The sequence below is a fragment of the Castor canadensis genome, chromosome 3 (assembly GCF_047511655.1).
Source record: "Castor canadensis chromosome 3, mCasCan1.hap1v2, whole genome shotgun sequence".
In the NCBI taxonomy this organism is placed as follows: Eukaryota; Metazoa; Chordata; class Mammalia; order Rodentia; family Castoridae; genus Castor; species Castor canadensis.
Genome location: NC_133388.1, coordinates 199,014,466 through 199,036,471, shown reverse-complemented (window position 1 = coordinate 199,036,471; position 22,006 = coordinate 199,014,466). Strand labels below are relative to the sequence as shown.

General features: G+C 56.3%; 1 protein-coding gene across 16 annotated transcripts in view; it reads left to right on the top strand.

The window, feature by feature from the left end:
• Nucleotides 1-96: 96 nt before the first annotated feature.
• The window catches only part of Plec (plectin), a 57,510-nt gene continuing 35,600 nt past the window's right edge, over nt 97-22,006 (top strand). For 5 of the 16 annotated variants that reach the window (XM_074069393.1, XM_074069392.1, XM_020170329.2 and 2 more), the window contains exon 1: nt 21,208-21,956. In XM_074069393.1, the coding sequence (XP_073925494.1) occupies nt 21,419-21,956 (538 nt within the window). In that variant the 5' untranslated portion in view covers nt 21,208-21,418. Of the gene's footprint in view, nt 264-825; nt 847-1,397; nt 1,597-3,092; nt 3,245-18,474; nt 18,620-21,207; nt 21,957-22,006 lie in introns of those variants that run through there. The other 11 variants (XM_074069398.1, XM_074069397.1, XM_074069394.1 and 8 more) reach the window with 6 other exon arrangements.

Below are 22,006 nucleotides of genomic sequence, written 5' to 3'. Positions count from 1 at the left end.
CGCGGCGGGCGCCACCCAGCTGAGTCGCAGCGGTGGGCTCCCGCTCCTCCGCCTCGGTGACCCCCGGCCCCGGTCACGCGGGCGTAGCTCGCTCGCTCGCTCGCTCTTGTGGAACCCGCGCAGCGCGGCTCTCGGTGGGGACCGGGGCGGGGCTCCCGGCTCGCCCCGCCTGCGCTGCCTCCGCGGCTCTCCGGGCCCCAGCAGTCTGGCTGCGGCGGCCGAGCGAAGGCGAGCGGAGTCATCAGGCACGTAGCACTGGTCGGGTATGGAGAGGCGCGCGGCGTGTGGGGGCTGCCGACTTGGGGTGGGGTCTCGGCCGCAGGCCACCCGGAACTAGGGCTGCGTTGTAGTCCATCCTGAGCTCTGTGGGGAGGACAGCACCAGCCAGCGCTCCAGAGATTGCGGAACCGGACGGGAGGTGCCCGGTGTGTGGGTAGAAAAGGCTGCTGCGGAGGCACGGGGCTCTGGACGGGCGGGGGTGCGGGGGGAGCCGGCGCAGAGGCAGGCTGCGGGGACGGGGGCGGGATGACCCCGGCCGGGCACCCGCTGTCTTCTCCCCACCCCTTGGCCTGAGGGCGGAGCACAGAGCCCACATTGTGCCCCCACGCCACCCCACCCCCGCCGAGACAGAGCCCCATTCACCTCTCGCACGCCAGTGCTCTTGGGGACGCGGAGCTGGGGCGTGTGCGCGCGCGGGTATGCGTGCGCCCTGGCTGCGCCTGCGGTGAGCAGGGTGGGCTGTTGGAGCGGCGGCCCGGGCTCCCCCAGGCCTTGCCGCAGCCGAGCTCCCGCAGCCCACGCCGCTGCAGCTTCAGCTATTTATAGGCCTTCGCTGCGGAGCTCGAGGTGGGACTACGCGGGGCTGGAGGTGGGGTGGGTGATGGGGAATCCTGGAGACTGAGACAGCTTCAGGGCGTGCGGTCGGTAGTCCTTCTCTGAAGACCGGGACAGTAGGGGGTCCTGGTCACAGTTTGTTGATGGCCTCGCTGATCTGCCCCCTGGAGGATTTAGAGGAGAGGGAGTCCAGGATTGGGATGTAGGGGGTGGGAGCCAGTGTCTGCGTGACAGGGTGTGTGCTTGAGGCCCGTGCCAGTGTCCACGTGAAGGTGAAGGGTGGAGTCTGTGTCCTGTGATGGGAGTGTTGGGGAGGTGGTCGGATTTTGGGTGACTAAGTGAATGGTGGTCAGTGAGGCTAGATGTGGATGGGCAGAGGTTGTCAACTTTTGGGCTGGGGTCAGTATGTGAGTGAAGCAGGGCATAGGAGGGGTGTGGTATCAGTGTCCAGGTTGATAAGGTGGCTGGGATGGGGTCAGCGTAGAGGTTAGGAGGTGGTGGGTCTGTACAGTGTTCACTTTCCCCCACAGGCAGAGGTGTGACCTCTCCTGCTTTCCCTACAGGAGGCCATGTCAGGGGAGGACTCCGAGGTGCGGCCAGTGGCTGAAAGTGGCTCCAATGGAAGCAGTGGCTCTCCCAGTCCTGGGGACACACTGCCCTGGAACCTGGGGAAAACTCAGCGGAGCAGGCGAAGTGGAGGTGGCTCTGTGGGCAACGCAAGTGTCTTGGACCCGGCGGAACGGGCTGTCATCCGCATTGCAGGTAACGGGGAAGGTCTGGGTGGCCCGCCTCATTAGCTCAGGAATGTTGATTGCGCACCTGCTGTGTGCTGTGTGCAGGTGTTGGGAGTCGATGAGAGGCCAGAGGGGATCTGCCATTAGAGAGGGCCCTTCCTGTCCCAGGTGAGGTAGGCAGCACAGCGCCACCTGCTGGCCCGGCCCAGGCAGCTGCGGGAGGGCTGAGGTCGGCTTTTTCCTGCACCCCTCGGTTAGTGACTTCTTGACAAGGCTCCAGTGTCCAGATGTGATGGTGGTAATTTCTTACGCTACCAGGGTCAAACTTCTCACCAGGCCCCCTAGTCTTGGCTGTCTGCAGGGAGGGTGGAAGCGCATAGGAGTAGGACCGGAGGGGATGCTGGGTCAGCCAGAGCCCCAGCCTCTCCCTGAGCCAGGGTCCATCCTTGCCTTCCAGGAGCTGCCAGTCTGAGGAGGAGGATGGGAAAGACCCAAGGGAAGGCACAGCGGGAGGCAGCGGGCAGTTGGAGGGTGGCTATCTGGAGGGCAGTGTGTTCCTCTGGGAAGTGGGTCACCTAGGACTGGAGGCCATTGGGCACGATGTGCTGGAAAGGCAGTGCTGATCTCATTCCATCACTAGGAGATGATGAGGCATCTGGAAGGCAGGGAGGGTGGAGGGCGTGGAGGGATCGGGCTGGAGGTCAGATGCGGCATGGGGACTTTATGGTTGGAAGCAGAGGGAGAGGAGCAGATAGGAGCGATGGACATGCTCTCACAGGGTGCCCTGTGGGTTGTGCCTGGCCTTCTGGGCTTTCCATCTCACGTAGGATTTTAAAGAACGGAGTCGTTTTCCTACTTGGAATCACGAATGCCCTTCCCCACTCCTGGACCTTTAAAGATGGGTGGGGTAGGGGTGCAGCTGGCTGTGGTGGTCTTCATTGTCCACTGCCTCTAGCCACTCTGTTGCCCTCTGGCGATTCTCTTAGGGGCTGATTCCTGGAGGGGGGAGGCTTCTGCTGGCGGGGCATGGGGAGGGGGATGGCGTCCAGAAAGGAGGACGCTAGGAGACAGTGTTGCCAATTTCATGGATAGAAAACAATTGCCTTTTGATTAATTACAAGGGCTTTTTTTCCCCCTTCTGTCAATTGCCTACTTCAGATCTCTTCTGCGCACTTGAATTTTTTTTCTTGTTGTGTGTTACGGACTCTTTATATATTAGAGGTACTAACTCGATCCCCAGTGCTGCAATGGGAGAATTCTAAGTAACGGCACGGGAGCGAGGAGGGGCCGGGGGCGGCCAGGTGAAGCCGCCGGCTGGGGCCGGGGAGCTGGAGAGGTCGGGGTCGGGCGCGCGCCGGCGGGACGCGCGTGGGACGAGGCTGGAGCCCGCCGAGGGGCGCCCGGGAGCCGGTGCAGCTGCCCCGCGGATTCTCCGGCGGACGGCCCCGCCCCGCCCGTGGGGCATCCTGGGTGGGGGGCGGGGCGGGGGCGGCCTTTTTAAGCGGTGCGCGCGGCCGCGGGGGCAGTGCAGCCGCCCGGGCTGGAGGCCGGTCCTACGCTCTGCGGCCCAACGCAATCCGCGCTGGCCGGCATGGCGGCTCTGCTGACGTCCGGCCCGCTGCCTGACGAGCAGGACTTCATCCAGGCCTACGAGGAGGTGCGGGAGAAGTACAAAGGTACGGCGCCACCAGTCCCTGCCCGCCCACCCTGGCGCTCGGGCCGCGCCAGGTCCGCTAGCCTGACAGCCGGCCGCTGACCACCTTGTCAGCGTCACCCGGCCATCCCGATCGTTGCCCAGACCACAGTCCCCCGTCACCCGCCTCGAGCCCGGCCGTCAGCGCCCAGCAAAGGGGCAGGCGCGCTCCGCTGAACCCCGGAGCCCATGACCTTAATAGGACATCGCGCGGCTCGGGTGGGTGGGGTGGGGTGGGGTGGGCCCCCTGCGGGCGGGGGCGCGCAGGGCTTGTCAGGGTCCGCTAGTCTAGGGCAGTGTCCGGTGTCTGTGCCCAGCAGACACGTGGGTCAAGGCTGAGCCATCCCTTGCCCCTCCTCTGGGGCACCTGCCCATGGGGCTGGGTTGGCATAGCTTCTGCCTCTCCTCACCTCCCCAAATTGGCCAGGGCCTGGGCTGCACCCTTCCTTGGCAGAGAATCCCATTGCATCCAATCTTTGTAACTTGGAAACAATCTCTCCCTCCCCTCCAGAGGAAGCTCAGAGTGTCTTGCTAACCACTTGTGTGGCTTTGGCAGGCCCCTTTGCCCTGCTCCATGCCCTCCTGGAGCCTTCAGATCTTCCCAGGCCCTCTCGCCACTGTCAGCCAGATGAAACCCAACTGCCTGGCTCAGGGTTGGAGCAGGCATGGACGTGACCCTGGCTCCCAGCCCACAAAGGCTTAGAGGCCTGGGTGTGTGCTGCTGGAGAGGGTCGTGGTGGGGGCTGCTGGGCAGAGCTCAGCAGAACAGGTTCCAGCTCTAGGAGTCTGGTTTTGCTGGCTCTGCCCCCAAGGGCAGCTGAGGGAGAGAGGTCCTGCTAGGGCTTCGCCTGGAGCCCTGGGTACACTCTCCACCCCATACCTTGCCCAGGCAGGGTAGGTTTCACAGTGCTGTGGGCACAGTGGATGTGTTCCTTGGGCCTCTGCCAGTGCTGTGGCTGACCAGTTTGCCCGTGTGCCTAGGTCACCTGCGGTGGATGGTGACACTCCTGGGACAGTGAGCTCCTAAGCTTGACCACTGCACCCAAGTGTATGAGGGTCAGTCTGATGCTCACCGCTGGCCCTGTCCTTGAGGGGCCACCTAGACATTGCAAGGCAGGTAACAAATCACCTACCTAGGCCACCACCCTCCTGGCAAACCCAAGACAGAACCGTTTATGAAGTGACTCTGTTTAAAAAGAGGTTACTAATGCAGAATAGTGCTTCTGTCTAGAGTCCTCCTTGGTCTGGTCAGGTTGCTTGGGTATATGGTGTGCCAGAACCTGTCCCAGGTGTGGTGCTGAAGCCATCCTGGCCTTCCCAGAGTAAGGGCTTCCTGTTGGTCCAGAAGTGTCCTGACGATCTCTGGAGGTTCCTGGCACCATCCCTGTGCTCTCTTCCAGATCAGCCCCCTGGGCGCTCAGCTTGCTGTTGGACACATTGGACCATCCTGGCCCATGTGTGTCTTCTGGGTTTGGCATTGGAAGATGATAAGAAGGCAGTGGGGACCCTTGCCCAGCTCCTGCTGTGGGCGCAGAGACGCCTGCCTGAAGGAGAACTGTCGTGTGATGGTGCAGCTGCCTGTGTGTGCAGCAAGTGCCAGCCTGGGAATCCTAACAGGAGTGCAGGGGCTGAGGGCATGCTGGGCACCCCCAGTCTCCTTGGCTCTGTGATCCAGGAAGGGCATGGGTGAGGGGCTTGGAGGCTGAGGCTGAGGCAAGGAGTACCCTAGAGGCCAGAGGTGCCCTGTGTGTCCCATTTCTCTTCTAGATCTGTTCCCAGTGGGCCCCTTGGGCTGCTGAAGGGTTGAATCCCTGTTCTCCATTCTGTCCCTGGGGTGGAGGAGTTTGGGGTAGAGGGCTGTCCCCAGTGAGGCATGGTGCCTGATCCAGCCTGTGAGGTGTTGGGAGGTTGCTATGCCCTTTTCCTGGACCCAGCTCAACACCTACCTGCTCTGTGGAGGGCAGGAAGTCCCACTTGCTCTCAGGAACCCCTGCCCAGCTATGCCTGAACTGAAGAAAGTCTCTGCCCTCTGCCCCCAGCCTCTCCCTTACAGATACCACCTTCACTTTCTGCCTCTCGCCCTGACCTTTACTCCCCTGTACAACCTATCAGGCCTTTCCCTCGACATGTCATTCCTGGCTCTCCCCCGGAAATCCCCAGTGTTCCCCGCAGGGCACTGCTCCTCCTAGGACTTTTTAAACTTCCTGTCTGCCTAAGCCACTCAACATTCCCCATCCAGAGCAGATGCCTATGGGGCTGAGAGGGCTGGGGTCAGGGGCAGGAGAGCTCTAGGTTCCCCACCAAAGGGGACCTCCCTTGTTGTGGGCTGGGGGCTGGTGACTTACAGCCAGCTGGCCCACCTGTGAGAGGCGCCCTTGCTCTTGGCCTCCAACCCTGGTCTGGGGGAGTTCACAGAGTCTAGGCCACCCTGCTGTGCTGAGGGAGCTTGGAGAGGCCTGTGGGAAGGCAGGGTGGGTTTGGGGGAGTTGTGGTTCAGCTGAATGGAGGTGGGGATGTCTGGTCAAGAGAGAACAACCTGAATTCCCCCTAGCAGGGCAGCACACATGGGGCAGAGACCCATCATGAAACCATGGCATAAGTGCAGGGCAGAGAGTGGGGCCAGCCAGGAGGGCTGGGGCACCCAGGGATAGAGACTTCAGGCTCACTTGTCATGGATAGGAGCCAGGTAGTGACAGACAGCATAGCTCACAGGGTGGGAATTGGGGGTGCTGATGGGATTGCTAGGTGGTCCTAGATGGGGACAGTTGGTGTGAGAGGGGAGGGCAGGGGTGAGTACTGTTGGTGAGTGGGTGGGACCAGGGATGGGGAGCCTGCAGAAGGCACCCACCTGGGACTCCTGGACTGATCTGGGGAGAAGATGGGACTGGAAGATGTGTCAGTGTGTCCATAGGCAGGCCTAGTGGGAGGGGGGCTCTCCCTCTCCGGGAAGGCCTTGGCCTGCCTAGTGCCATTGTGGCTCATGTGTCCCTGCCCTCTGCTGTGCTCCCTTATCTGTGTCCCCAGCACTACTCCCCACATCCCTGACTGTTTGCTGGTGCTTGAATGAATGCATGGTAGCAAGCGTGTGCCGTGGCTGGAGCTCAGCTGGCAGGGTGCGGGCTGGTGGTTGTTGGGTCTCTTTGGAGAGGACTTGTGGCCTGTGTTTACTGTTGAATATGAAACATGCTCAAAAAGACAAAAGAAACAAATGAAGCCACACTGTGGAACTATCTAAAGGAAAAGGAAGAGTCGCCCTCTGCCCTAAGTCACCGGGTGTGTGTGTGTGCAGGTGCGAAAGAGAGACAGGGACAGAGGCTCCCACCTGGGACTCCTGGACTGGTCTGGGGAGAAGGTGGACTGGGAAGTGCGATTCCTCTGGAGTCGCTGGGTTTCTGTCTCATCCTTGATTAAGTTGACCTTTTTATTTTGTCTGCTATTTATTGTTGGTGGGACTGGGGATTGAACTGAGGGCTTTACGCAAAGCAGGCACTCTACCACTTGAGCCCCGCTGCCTGTCCCATTTTTCTCTGGTTATTTTGGAGATGGGGGTCTCAAAAACTATTTGCCTGGACTGGCCTGGAACCTTGACCCTCCCGATCTTAGCCTCCCAAGTAGCTAGGATTACAGGTGTGACCACCAGCATCTGGCTCTCTCTCTCTTTTTTAATGGTGCTGAGGATTGAACCCAGTACCTTGCTTGTTACGCAGCTCACCACTTGATCCCCTAGCCCTCTTGCTTTTGTTTTTGAGACCCGCTCTCCCTAGCTTTGCTCCTGCCGTCCTCAAACTCACAGTCTTCTTGCCTCTGCCTCCCAAGTATCTGGGATTACAGTGTGCCAGCTATGGCCCTTACACTCTAACGGTGCCTTTATGGACGTACGTTACGTGCCTGCAGCTCATCCATTTAAGGTGCACAAACACAGTCAATTCCAGAGCATTTCTGTCACCCATCCCCAGAAACACTGGTCTGCTGAGTTTCAGTGCTTGTAGATGGGCTGTAATTGACTGTTTTATATAAATGCCCTCATGCAATTTTGTGTCTGCCTTCTTTGACTCAGCATAGTGTTTTCGAGGTTCCTGGTGGCATGTGTGTACCAACACTTCACTTTTTCTGGTGGAGTAATACTCTGTGTTGTTTACGCGTTGCTTACTCGGTGGATATTAGGGTTGTCTCCACGTTCGGTTAGCATGAATTCTGTTACTGTAAACATTTCTGTGTGGACGTATGTCTTTATTTCTCTCAGGCAGATACCTAGGAGTGGAACGGCTGAGTTGTGAGGTAATTCTATATTTAACCATTTGAAGACCTGCCAGATTGTTTTCCGAATGGCTGCAGCCCTAGTGCATGAAGTTCACAGTTCTTCACATGCTTGCCAGCGCTTGGTGTTACCCAATGTGGTAGCGTGTGTGTGCGCGTGTGTATGTGTGTGCGTGGTGCCTCGCACATGCTAGGCGAGCACGCTACCACTGAGTCACCTCCCCAGCCCTTGCTTCTTTGCGACTGGGTCTTGCTGTGTAACCCAGGCTGGCTTTGAACTCACTTTGTAGTCCAGGCTGGCCTTTGAATCTGAGATCCTTCTGTCTCAACTTCCTGAGTGCTGGGATCACAGGCCTGCGCCACCACACCTGGCAAGATCCTTTAGACTTAAAAACAAAGGAGCTATTGTGGGCTGAGGTCATGGCTCAAGTGGTAGAGCGCCTGCCTAGCATGTACAAGGCCCTAGGTTCAAACCCCAGTACTGCCAAACAGACAAAACCTATTGAGTTGTGTCTTTTTTATTCTCCATACACAAGTCATTTTCTCTGATCATATGGGTTGCCTTTTCACTTCTTTATTTTGTTTTGTTTCTGTTTTTGTTGTGTAAGGGATCAAACCCAGGGCCTTAGGCATGGTGTTAACTTTTTTACCTTTGGTAGTACTAGGGGTTGAACTCATGGGCTGAGGCTGCTAGGCAGATACTTTACCACTTGGGCCATGCCCCAGCCCAAAAGTTCTGAAATCATCTCTCTCTTTTTTTTTGTTCAGTGCTGAGGATCAAACCCAGGGCCTTCTCATGCCAGGCTAGTGCTGTACCACTGAGCCTCAGACCTCAGCACCTTTTAAGTTTTTTTTTTTCCCCAGTGGGACTGGGGTTTGAACTCAGGGCTTCGGACTTGCAAAGCAGATGTCACTTGAGCCATGCCTCCAGTCTATTTTGCTCTGGTTATTTTGGGGATTGCGTCTCTCAAACTATTTTCCTAGACTGACCTTGAACCTTGATCCTCCTGATATCAGTCTCCCAAGTAGCTAGGATTGCAGGGGTAAACCACTGGCACCAGCTAACTTTCTTTTGTTCTTCTTCTTCTTCTTCTTTTTTTTTTTTTTGGCAGCACTGGGGTTTGAAGGTTTGAATTCAGGGCCTCATGCTTGCTAGGCGGGCGCTCTACCACTTGAGCCAGTCCTCCAGCCCTACTTGACACTTGTAGTGGACAATGGACTTATTATTTTAAAAGGCCACATTTCTAGATTGCTCTCTGGCTAGATGAGTCGGACAGATGCAAAATAGACTTTGTTCAGTCTCTTGCCTGTCTGATTGATGAAAAAAAAAATTCTAATTTGACCTAATTTGCATTCTTTGACTGTCAGAGTTACTGACCTCTTGCTTTTTTTTTCTCCCTTGAGTTGCCTGGTTTTTTTGGTGGTACTGAGGTTTTTTTTGGTGGTACTGAGGTTTGAACTCAGGGCCTCAAGCTTTCAGGCAGGTGCTCTAACATTTGAGCCACTCTACAACTCCTGTTTTACTTTGCTTTTCAGATAGGGTATCCTACATTTTTTCCCAGGATGACTTTGGATTGATAGCTTCTGCCTACACCCCCTGTGTTGCTGAGATTACAGGTGTGCCCAGCATGCTAGTTTGAATAATCTTTTCATAGGAGTATAACATTTCTACAGAAAAATGTACAAATTATACATACATTGTTTAAATTTCAAAGTTGCCTTGTGGTCATCACCCAGATCATGAAACAGCTTTTTGGTTTCTTCAAAATCTCTTGCATCCCAGTTGCTGTCCTTGTGTCTCACACCTTAGATCAGTTTTGGCTTAATTCTGTAGGTGGTGTCTTTCTATTTTTTCCACTTAGTTTTACTGTTTTTTGAGATGGGATCTTGCTGTGTTGCCCAGGCTGTTCTGGGCTCAAGTGATCTGTCTCAGCCTCCTGAGTAGCTGGGACCACTGACTGTACCACTGGGCCCAGCCTGATCAATTTTTTACATTCACTCATCTTTTATCCTGTGACCTTTGGATTTTAGGCCGTGCTTTGAATGACTTTCATTTAAAAGAATTTGTTCAGAGTTTCTTCCGGTAGTGGTATACTTTAAAAAAAACCCTCAAACTTAATGAAATTTGTTTTAGGCTAAGGTGTGCGTGAGACTCTGGGTGTTAATGCCCCCAGGCTCTGCGTATGGCTTTGTGGGTTGCAAGGAGGATTTTAGCATCTTGCTCCCACCAAATTCAGCTTCCTGACATTGGGGTCTATGTCTTGCTGCACCTCTGTAGCCCTAGGATGTATGGGAGGGACAGGTGGACCTGAGATGGACTCTACAGGCATCCCGGCCTGCTGGGAAGACTCCTTAGTGGTCCCAAGAGGCTGCGGAGGGGAGGCCCTGCAGGTGGCAGTGTTGATGGAGAGCAAACGAGGGATGGAGGTCATGGGAAGGTGGAAGAACCGAAGTTCAGCTGTGGGCACATGAAACTGGAGAAGACAGGAATGCATGGAGACAGGTCAAGATGCCAGAAAATGCTGGATCCACCCAGGAGGCAAGACTGGGGGACAGTGCTTTGGAGCCCACAGTAGGGAAGGCCAAGGCTGTGAGCCTGGTGACCCCTGAGTCTTGGGGCTGGCGAGAAGAGGCAGTGGGCAGAGGAATCACAGCAGTGGGCTGGGGGGTGGTAGAGCCACTCTGAGGGTGGTGGTGGCCCTGTAAAGGAGAGGGCCATGATGAGCCTGGGGAGGGCTGCCTGGAGAGCAGGCTCAGGCCTACAGAGTTCCTGGGACCAGAGGCTGAGGGACATTGGGGATCCCAGCCAGACTGTTCACAGTGAAGTCAGATTCCAGGTGCCGAGGGGTCTTTGGGAGGCAGAGGTTGGGGGGCAGCACTTTCAGAGACTGGTGAGCCTGCTTCCCTCTCCCTCATCTCTCCCTTGTCTTTTAGGGACTTGGGTTTAGTGTCCTCTGCTTGGGCAGTTGGCTCTTGACAGGGCATTTACTGCTTCACTGAAGCACGGGAAGGTCCGGGAAGGGGATGATGGCCACACTGCTGTGTTCTCTTCAGAGGGCTCTCGCAGCTGACTGGGCCTGCCACCCTGTTCCTGCCTGTGGAATCTCAGATGTCTAGCACCTCTGTCTCCTTTTCATCTCTGGCCTCTTTGGTCCAGGCTGGCAGTGTTCTTATAAACCCATGGGTCTCCCTTCTGTGTCACCAGAGCCAGTCAACAGGAGGGCTGGCCACAGAGCTTTTCTGGGTGATCTCCGTCTTCTGGGGGCTCTGCAGAGATGGTTGAATGGACCTGTGAGTCACACTCCCGCTCTCTTCAGTAAAAGGCTGTCCCGTCACGTGTGGCTTTCAGTCCGGAGCACCCATTCAAACAGCAGACCTCCCAACCTTAGCATCCTTTTGCAATCCGAATGGGCCATGAGTTTCCCAAGTCACTGGTTCCTTTTTTGCTCAACAGTTCCTTCTTCAATTTCTCTTTCTTCCTGTTCTTTGAGATAAGCAGCAAGAAGAAGCCGCAACTCACTTAGCGATCCCTTCAGCTAAAAGTGCTCATTGCTGGCGAGCCCTGCACGGCCCAGAGCGTCATCCAACCCCAGAACAAGGATCTCCTTCCCTGTCCAAGAACGTGTTCCTTAATTTCCTTCTGAGGCTGGGCCGGCCATCTAACCTCCATATTACCACTTATTTTTCTCCTCCGCCTCCTCCCCCTTCTTTTCCTCCTCCCCATCTTCCTTCCCGCTTGCCTCCCTCCTGCCTTCTCCCTTTCCTCTTCCTTCCTTTTTCTTTTCCTCCTCCTTCAGTGAGGGGTCTCTCTATGCTGTCCTGGCGGCACTCGAAATCCTGGGCTCAAGCAGTCCTCCTGCCTCAGTGTCCTGAGTAGCCGGGACTATAGGTGCAAGCCACTGTGCCTGGCTTTGACCTCCATATTTCTACCAGCAGTCTGGTCAGGAAGTCTTGGGCTTTTCTGTCATGTGCTTCAAAATTGTGCAGTCTCTGTCTGTTGCCAATTCCAAAGCCATTCCCACAGTTTTAGATACTCGTCACAGTAGCACCCCACACCAGGTAACAACAGCCGTGCTGCTTTTCTGCAGTTGCTGTAACAAATGACCACAAACAGCATCGATCCTCTCACAGACCTGGAGGCCAGAAGTCTGTAGTCCAGGGTCAGTGGCCGTGCTTCCTTTGTGCCCTTGGGAAGCGCCTGCCCTGCCTCCCGAGGCTGCCCACTGGCCATCTGTGTCACTCCAGTTCCTGCCTCTCCTGATGACCCTCGTTCTTAGATGTAGGGGCCACTGGGGAATCCAGTGGGACCTCATCTCCAGATCCTTAATTGTATCTTCAGTTTGTTTCCAAGTAAGGTCACGTTTATGAATTCCAGGGACATGGACATATCTTCTGGGGGTCCACTATCTAACTCCCACCCTGAACTGTCCTGTGGTGGTTGGTTGATAGAAAACTTACAGGTGTGTTTGTTGTTTAAAAAAATGTGCATTGTGTTTTTATTAGTGTGTTTCTTCCGTAGTTTCATAGTTTAGAATTACTTTGGACCTGGGCAACTTCTTTACTGGATGTGCACATCTTTCTGTGGAGTAAGTTTGTAGAGTCATATTCCTTTGCATGGTAACTTCTGTTTGTGTTCTATTGCTATAACGAAAGACTTGAGACTGGGAACTTTTATAAAGAGGTTTATTTAGCTCAGTTTCAGAGGCCGAAAGTCCAGCATCAGGCCATCTGGTTAGCCTCTGGCGAGGGCCTGGCTGTTACAATACAACCTGGGGGACCGCACCAATGGCAAGAGCAAGTGCAAGAGCAGCCAGAGGTGTGTGGGAGAGAGATCTGGGGGAAGTCCAGGCACATTTTGAACAATCCAGTCTGGCGAGTACTGATGTCATCCCATGAGAGAGCGCTGATCCATCCGAACACCTGATGGCCTCTCCTAAGACCTGCCATCTGAACACCTTTACACTGGGGAAGTGAGCCTCAACGTGAGTTTTGGCAGGGACAGACCACATCAACCATAGCAGCTAGCTATCAAATTCAGATCAGTCCTCTTTCATAGAGCAGTCAGGTGGTGGTTGTGATGATGACGCCGGCAGGGTCTTGCTAAGTGTCCCTGGCTGGCTTTGAACTCAGCATCCTGAGTGTTGTGATTACAGACATGCACCACCACACCCGGCTTGCTAAATTTTTTTTGTATTAGAAGCTGCTGCATTGAACAGCTTTGTAGTAGGGTCATTGCCATGTCTATGACTACTGTAGGAAAGAATTTCAGGGTCACATGTTTTATAAAATTTAAGCTTTATTTATGCTTAGATACCATTCTTTAACTGCCATGTTGGCAAAAATCCAAATCTCTGTACTTCTGGGATCTCTCGATGAAGCTGTGGGAACCAGACTGGTGGAAATGTCACTCACACACAGTGTGTGTAGGAGCTGAAGATGGGAGCAGCTGTCCCATGAGCCTGCTCAAGGTGAGGGCTGTGGGTTCCTCTGCAGACCTGGGAGATCTCTAAGGTGTGGGGTTGGTGGAAAAGTCAGGGCAGAACCATGGCTGTAAGATGCCATCTTTTGTGCTCAAAGGGGAAAAACCAAGAATCACACTGGGATTTACTGGATTTTTCCATAAAGAAGTGAAGAAAAATGAGCAGGAAGTAAAGTGATTTTCACTCTGTGTGGGGGTGGGGAGGGAACAGGACAGGAAGAAGACCTTTCTGCCTGCTTGATTCAGGTGAATATTTTCTACTCAGACAGGTTTCAAAGTAGGTTGTAAGGTTTTTGCTAGGTACTGCAGTTTTCTTTCTTTCTTTCTTTCTTTTGATGGGACTGGGGTTTGAACTTGGGGTTTAAAGCTTGCAAAGCAGGCCCTCTGCCACTTGAGCCTCTCCTCCAGTCCATTTTGCTTTGTTTATTTTGGAGATGGGGGATGGGGGTCTCTCAAGCTGTTTGCCTGGACTGGCCTCAAACCACGATTCTCCTGATCTCAGCCTCCCAAGTAGCTAGGATTGCAGGCATGAGCCAGCTTCAGGCATTTCAGATGTTTCTCCCCAGCAACCCAAGAGGGTGACTCCATGCACCTGCCCAGCACCTGTAGTTATACTTTCTTTCTTTCTTTTTTTTGAGACAGGGTCTCTCTATGTAGCTTTAGGCTGGTTTCTAGCTCAAGATCTTCCTGCCTCTGCCTCCCACATGCTGAGATTACAGGTGTGCACCACTAACAACACAACCTCACATCATGTAAAGTGAATAAGTGAGGCAATTATTAATGGAGCTACCTCCCAAAGCCAGCAGGAGGGTTGATCGGAACTGCAGTCAGAGTGCTTGTCTGCAAGCCATGGTGTGTGTGAGGTTGGACCTCTGCCTCAAGTAGGGCTTTATGCACTCAGGCCTGCTGTGCTTAAGATCTGACCAATTTTTATTTATCTTATTCCAGAGTATTTTGTGTCTTGCATTGCGGGCGAAGGGTTTTTTCCTAAGTAGTTTCGGTTGCCTAGAAGAAATCTCTTGGGTCTTTTGAAAACGTATTTGAAGCCAGCCACTCCACTGAACTCTGTCTTGTTCTCGTTGGCAGTGGGCTGAGCTTGTTTGGGTGGTAGTGGGAGCAGTAGCTGGCATCAAGTCCTCTGCTGGGTCCTGGCACTGGGGTGACAGCCACACTTACCTTTCTCCTTTTGTCCTCACACATTCTGGGGAGCCTCTGGGACCCTGTCTCTATGATTTTAGAGGGATGTTTATCCTCACGTTAACTGTACATGTTAACTTTTCTAGTTTGCTGGACTTTTTCTTTTGAGCTAGGTTCTTGAACCCTAGGCTGGCCTTGAACTTGTGATCCTCCTGGATAGCCTCACAGTGCTGAGATTACAGGTGTAATGCTCATTGGACCATTTTCTAAAAAAACAAAAATGCTGATTGATTTTTATCAAATGAGTTGTTAGAGGGCTGTGGTAGAGTTGCTTGCTTAACCTGCATGAGGCCCTGGATTCAGTCACCAACACTACAAGAAAAAAAAATTGACTTGTTAGCATTTTTCAGATCATTTGACAAGTTTTCTCCTAGTTCTCAGAAGTAAATCCTTCTTGAATTCCAAGAGTTGATTTTTTTCACTGGCCCTGTGTTTCCTGTGGTGACACCTTCAGGAGATGAACTATGGAGTGGTCAGGTGCAGTGGACAGGCAGGCCTCTCTGCAGAGGCCTGGGCATGGGGCCCACCATGCTGCAGCAGAGCAGGTGCTGTGAAGAGGGACAGCCCCCGGGCAGGGGTGGCAGTAGGGCTGGGGTGCCTACTTGGGCTCTGACAGCCCCCTAGCTGCCATGTGCCCCTCCTTGAACATGGAGGAGGCCAGAGCTCTCCTTGAGGTGAGAAAGGTGGTGGCCCAGGCTAGTGGGAAGAGGCTGAGTTTGAGAGAAATTTGGTAAATTTGGGACCTCCTACCAGATTGGTTTCTGGTGGACCCCTGGAGTATGCTGGGCTGTGGGGGAGAGAGGTGGATGGGCACAGAAGGTGGTCTCTGTGCTTCCTGAGTCCTCCAGGACCCTTGGCGAGCACCCCACCCACCTTTGGCTGCATAGGCCCTTGGCTCCAGACCCCCACGAGGCGGTGCAGGGCTCCTCTGTGCCCTCCTCAGCACTGGGGTAGCTCCCACATGCACAGGCTCTCTCCCACCCGAGAGCCATAGCACCCCAGAGATGGAGGCCAAGGCTGTAGGGCAGAGGCCTGTGGTGCAGGTGAGGTGGCTTCTGTGGTCTCTGTAGGTCCAAGCAGGGAGCACAGTAGGAAGCCATGTGTTGGGAGGGGGTGTCACCTGCAGGAACAGTCTGTACTGTGTTTCCCTGGGCCTGATCTTCCTGGGTGGAAGGTGTGTCTACTGGCAGAATCAACAGTTGTCACAGGTCACCATGTACAGGATCACCTCAGTTACCTCCTGCTGTCTCAATCCACCACCATCAGTTAGCCCTGAAGGGCAGGCTGCCTGCCTGGGGGGTGGGGGTGGTTGAAGATGGGCAGCCTGGGGGGCACATGGAGCTGGGGGGCGGGGCCTCAGGGAGAGATTATTGGATATGCAGATGGGGTGTGGGAGCAGGGCCCCCTCCTTGGGCTGGGTCTGTAGCCAAGCCTGCCAGGGTCCCAGGACATTTGTGAGGAGAGTTTGCTGGGGGAGGGTGGTGGCTAGCTGTGGTATCTGGGCTTCACCTGGGTCCTGGAGCCGCCCCCCCCCCCCAGGGTGTGCACTGCCTCCTGGAATAGGAAGAAAGCTTTGAAAAAGGTGAAAGATGTATATAACACCCCCCCAAAAAAAAGAGTATGACAGAAAGCTTTGAGAGTTCTTGGCCTTGCCCAGGGTGTGAGTCCCCATCCAGCAACCTGATGGAACCCTTGCTAGATATGGAGAGAGGTGTCAAGTCAGACTGCCTTCCCTCTGGAGGGCTGCATGGTTGGCAGAACCAGCTGGAGGCTGAGGATTTCCTGCTGCATCCGGCACTGGTGAGCTTGGTTCTAGCAGGCATCCCGCCCACTCACAGACCCACGTGCTTTATCAGTAAAACTCGTTTCTAATCCTTGGGTTGGTTGCCAGGAACTGGGAACCATGAGATCTGGGCAATGAGGCGAGTAAAAGCTGAGCACTGTGGTGAGGGGCCAGGCTTTGCTTCTCATCAACCAGATCTGGATAAACAGGGCATCCAGCTTCCTCTGCACCAGCTCTGCTTCCTCCCCATGGCCACATTTCTTGCCAAGCTACAGCACAGGATCTGCCTGTCCTGGCGAAATCCTGCCTGTGGCTCTGTCTGCAGGACCTTCTTGCTGTAGCCACTCCCACATTCTTGAGGGTGGCTGGACTCATTTTCTCTCACCTCAGCCACTGTCCGTGCTGTCCCTCTTCCTTTGCTGGATGGCTGTACCCCTTTTCTCCCCATTTAATGCCCCTTCTTGCCCACAGAGAAGTGCTTGTGTGCCCTGTGAACCTTTCCCAAGGGTCATGTGGCTTCAACTTCTGAGGCTGCACCAGGTGGCTGCTGTTCCAGGCTGAGGGAGGGCAGGCTGACTGGGGCTTCTTCAGTGAACCTTCCAGCTGTCGTGGCTTTTCTTTGAGACAAAGTCTCAGTATGTACCTAGCTCAAGTTGGCCTTGAACTTGAGATCCTCCTCTCTCCACCTAAAGTGCTGTGATTACAGGCTACCATGGCATTTCTGAGAGCCCGGTGACTGCAGCTGTCCACAAACAGGTGGGCAGCCTGACTTGAGGTCAGTACACAAATACCTAGGATATCCTTTTCTGAACAGTTGTCTGCTCTCATCTTTCACTAGCTTAAAACCGTAATCTTACAAAATTTAATTTTATGCATTAAAAAAATAGAACCAGCACTGATTTTAATGTGAGCTTTTTCATAGTTTTTAGATCTGTTTGTAAATGTCTATCAGTTTCATTTGAGGCTTAATGAGGAAGTTTTGAGCTGGGCATGGAGGCTCATTTTTTTGTAATCCTAGCACACTGAAGGCTGAGGCAGGAGGATGGAGAGATTGAGGCCAGCTTGGGGTGCATAGTGAGAGCCTGCTTAAAAAAAAAAAGTATTGTTTATTTGTTGGTCAAATCCAGGCTTATCCAGATATAGCTTAATAAAAAGTAGGGACTCACAAAAATGCGTTTTAAACTCCTCACTTCACCATTTCCCCAAGTTTGATAATTGGTGTTTCTTGGTACCCATCCGTGTCCTGGATCTGCTGAGTCCCAGGGAGAGAAGGAAGGGATGGGGACTAAGGGACCCTGCTGGGTCTTGAGTTCAGGTGGGGCTGGCGCCTGGTTTCTTCTTGGCCTGTACCTGTGGGTGCTGCCAGCCTTACCCCTGTGCTGTCATCACATCCTCCTCCCCAGCCCCAACCTTGCTCATGGTGGGCCTGCCTGCAGAAAGTGTGGACACCTGAAGATGGCACAACCTGGCAGGGTATGGGTCTGAGAAACCAGCAGGGGACCTGGCAGGAGGACAGAGGAAGGATGTGGACTTGGGTTTGGCAGGAGACTGAGGCAGGCTGGCTACTTACATTGAGGCCATCCCAGTACAGAGTGCCCAAGGTGCATGCCTGTGGTGTGGCGTGGCTCGAATATTCTCTTATGACTTCTTGTGGCATGCAGAGGGAGGCAGAGCGGATCTCACCCTGCCAGCCTGGGCATTCTCCTCAGGAGTTTAGGCAGGGAATAACGTCCACCACTGCAGGCTAGGGCAGTTGGACCAGAGTAGCTGTGCTGGGTTCTGAGTGCTGGGGCCCTGCAAGGCACTATGTGTCTTCCTGGTGGTAATGGAGATGGTGATGAATGGATAGACAGAAAGTCAGAGTCAGCAGGTCCTGTGGGGCTGCAGTGAGGAATGATGACCCCAGGATTTTGGCCTGAGCCACTGGGTAGTGGATGTGTATGGCATTTGCAGAGCTGGGCAGACGGGGCATCCCAAGACCAGTCTGGCTAGGAGAGACAGAGGCAGAAGCTGGGGTGAGCTAAGCCCCCTGGGAACATAGAAGCATCTTGAGGGGTAGGATGGTGGGGGTGACCTAGGAGCATGTTGGAGAAGGGTTTGGGCAGGGGACAAGGCCCAAGGAAGGGCACACTGTGGGCTACCCTCCTGCCCTGGCAGGGGGAGGGGCTGTTTGAATAGGTCAGAAGGCTGGACAGGTGGGTGTCTTCTGCAGGTAGTAAGGACAGCTTCAAGGCCAGGGACAGACCCTGTGCACCTGTGACCCTCTGGGTATTCCAAATGTGGCTCCTGGGCTGCTCAAGTGTGCCTGGCTGGGGTCAGGTGGCCCAGTGGCAGTCTAGCGGGAGTTAGTGGGTCGCGCCCAGGGACAGCAGGTTTGGAAGGAGAAGAGGGGAGGTGCATGACCCGGAGCATGCGCCTGGGACAGTAATGTCCGGTGCATTGATCAGCCTAAGTCCCGCCTCTGGCCAGCAAGCCCCGCCCCACACCTCCCGGCTCCGCCTCCAGGCTGCGGCGCTGGCCTTGGGCAGTGCGGTGCGGTACCGGGCTGGACGCTCTGTGGCGGCTACAACGCCGCCCTCAGCCCCCCGGCGGAGAGATGGACCCCTCGAGAGCCATCCAGCACGAGATCAGCTCCCTCAAAGGTGCATTCTGGGGACCCAAATCGGGCAACACGGTGACCTCTGGCTGGATGCAGCCCCCACAGACAGCGGTCAGGGGCTGTCGCCCTGGGGCAACATTGGGGTCGCTGAGCTGGAGGCGGGGAGACTCCAGGCTCGCACCCCACCTGGGCTCCTCCTGGTGTGTGTGTGTGTGTGTGGGGGGGTCCTCCCGGGGCTGGGGGCTCCGGCCCTGCAGCTTTGCGGAGTGTCGGGGGGCGGGGCTGGATGCAATGGGAGCCCAGCCCCACTGCGGTCGCCCCGCACTCCCCGCCCAGGACGCGCGCCCTGCAGCCTGGCGTCTGAGGGGGCAGGGTAGGGCCTCGGGGATAGCTGTGCAGAGGCGCCGGGCCGACTGGCCCCAGCAAGGTCACACTGCGGCTCTTTGTCCCGGGTGGCGGGCCTGGGGGCTGCCCAAGGTCCCGGACTGGTTGCCCTGGAAACCCGAAGGGCAGTGGAGTCGGGGCAGAGTGGCCCGCGGGCCAGCAGTGCTCCCGAGCTCTCCCAGTGCTGAATCGGCAACTTGGGCTTCGGTTCTGCAGGGTGGAGGCGGGGCGGGGGGCGTCCTCCCAGCTCGGGAGGGGGTGTACCCTGACCCAGACCTGGGGTGTGTGCATGTGCGCGGCGCACGCGTGGGAGCAGGCGGTGCTGGGACACGAGGCTCCAGGCTCCTCCCTGTCCTGCAGCCTCTAGCTGGTAGAGGGCGGGGAATCCCACCGAGTCCCGCCCCCTTGCGCTGGAGCGGCCGCTACTGCCCTCTCCTGCCTGGGGCTGGCCACCACCTAGGAGTGGGGCGGGCGCCCATGCCGGCCTGTGCTGGAAAAGAAACTTTAGGTCCGAGGGTTTAGGGGGGTCTTGAGTGCGGCTTGGCATCACCCGGGGGACAATGTGGGTTGGTTTGGTGGGGACTTGGGGATTAAGTTAGAGAAGCATGCCAGGAAGATGAAAGGGAAGTATTGGGTGGGCATGGCGGGGGTGCCGGCACAGGGGGGCTGCGGTGATGGGTAGGAGGTGAGTGCAGGAGGTTGGGGGTGGGGAGCCGAGGCACTGGTCAAGAGAGAGAAGGTCTCTCCGCACAGGACTGGGCAGACCTGGAGCGGTTCCCAAAGCTACAGTCCTGGTGGTCCGTCCTTGGGTGCCGAGGAGGTGTGGCCGCTGCCCACTTCAGCCCTGCCGTCCGCGCCCCACCCTCTCAGGACCGTCTGCAATGGGCTGGCCCCCGTCCCGCCTGGGCCTGGCTGGGGGCGGGCGCAGGGAGAGCCTGCGGCAGTGAGCTGGCCGGCTGGTGGGAGGGTTTCGGGAACAGTTGGCTGAGCCCTCAGAGTTTCCACCGGCCACGCTGCCCTGCCCGGTGTGTGCGTCTGTGTGTGTGTTGGGGTGTGCTGTTTGGAGCCTGCTGCTGGCGCCATGGCGACCGCCCATAAACCCGCCCCACGCGCTGCTTTCTTGGCTGCCTGCCGGCAGCTGGCCAGCGCCTCCCACCGCAGGATCCCCCACCCCCGCCCTATTTATAATCAGTTCCTGGGTTTGCAGTGCTTGGTGGGAATGGGTGTGTCGGCTTGGGGAAAGCACGGATCCGGGTGGGGGTTGATGCGGCACAGCATGGAGAGTGGGGGTGCTGGGTGGCCTGTTGGCACAGTTTGTCCCTGGCTAGATTCGTGAGGGCCTGCAGGTGATGATAGATGTAGCTGGGCCACTCCCAGGGCCTCAAGTGGCAGTTTCCTTTTCCTTTCCTTAGGGTCCTTGACATTCTCCTTGGTGTCCTCTCCCCAGCATCTGTTCCTCTGACCACAGGCGAGTGCCGCCTGAAGTAGGAAGTCTGTGTGGCGGCACAGCCTCCAGGCCTGAGGTGGCAGGGACTTGGTGACTTTGATTCCTTGTGGCAGCTGGGAGTCCCTGGCCTCTGACAGCTGTCCTGTAGGGGTGGATAGAGGCCGCACCCAAAGCCCCTCACTCAGAGCTTTGCTCAGAGTGTCCATGTTTTGGCCTGATCCTGATCGGACCTGGCATGGAAGTGTTAAATCCTGTGGTCACTGCCTCTAGACCTGGCGTTTGGAGGTGGAGACTCTGTCCATTTCCCTGATGGTAGCAGCAGTGGAACCTGCAACAGTCTGTCCATGTGCTCTGGCACACAAGACTCCAGCTTCCCCCCTAGCCCCTGTTCCTCTTCTCTTGGACCTGTAGTCCCCTCTTCAGATCCTTGTTAATCTATGACCCCCGCAGACCACACCTCAGATAGGCTCCCTGGCCTGAGGATCCCTCCTGCTCTCTCTGCTCCTGGCCTTCTGCTCATTCTGCCACCTTTCTCTGGGATTCTTGGTCCATATTACTACACGCCCCACCCTACAGTCTTGGGAATCTTGAAGAAGTGTTTTAGAAACTGATGTAATTTCTGACACTGGAGCCGTGGGGCCTGAAAGGGGAGGGGGGGCAGCCATGGGGGTGGCTGCTGCTTTGAGGTGCCCCTCACTCTGCTAGGGGCCCTGCTCACTATGGGTAGGAGGGGCCACCCTGTTGCTGAGTCAGAGGGGGCCGGCCCCAGCGTCCTGGAGGGCGGGCAGGCGGGAGGCTCAGGCAGGCGGCAGTGCCGGCAGGAATCCACAGAGCCAGGCACTGGAGCCACATTGCCCCTGAGTCTGCGCCCTTGTGCTTAGCACCGGGGCCTGCCTGCCTGCCTGCCAGCAGACCTTGTTGCACCCTGTGCCAGGAGAGCCTCATCAGCCTCTTGGCTGTGCCCCGCCTGCTGCTCTCACCCCTGTGCTGACCGGCCAGCTCCCAGCAGCCATGGTGGCTGGCATGCTCATGCCGCTGGACCAGCTTCGAGCCATTTATGAGGTGCTCTTTCGTGAGGGGGTGATGGTGGCCAAGAAGGACCGGAGGCCCCGCACCCTGCATCCCCACGTGCCTGGCGTCACCAACCTGCAGGTCATACGTGCCATGGCCTCCCTGCGGGCTCGAGGCCTGGTGCGGGAGACCTTCGCCTGGCGCCACTTCTACTGGTATCTGACCAACGAGGGCATCGCCCACTTACGCCAGTACCTGCACCTGCCACCTGAGATCGTGCCTGCCTCTCTACAGCGCGTGCGCCGCCCCGTCGCCATGGTGATGCCTGCACGTCGCTCCCCCAATGTGCAAGCCGTTCAGGGTCCCCTGGGCTGCCCGCCTAAGCGGGGGCCTCTGCTGGCTGATGACCCCACCCGTGAGGAGCGGCGTGTCTACCGCCGGAAGGAACCTGAGGAGGGGGTACCTGAAACCCCTTTGGTGCCTGCCACCACCCTGGGGACCCTGGCCAGTCCAGGCCCGGAGCCTGCCCCAGCCACAGGTCAGCTGCATTCTGGCTGCAGGCCAAGAGGGGTGGGAAATGGCTGTAGA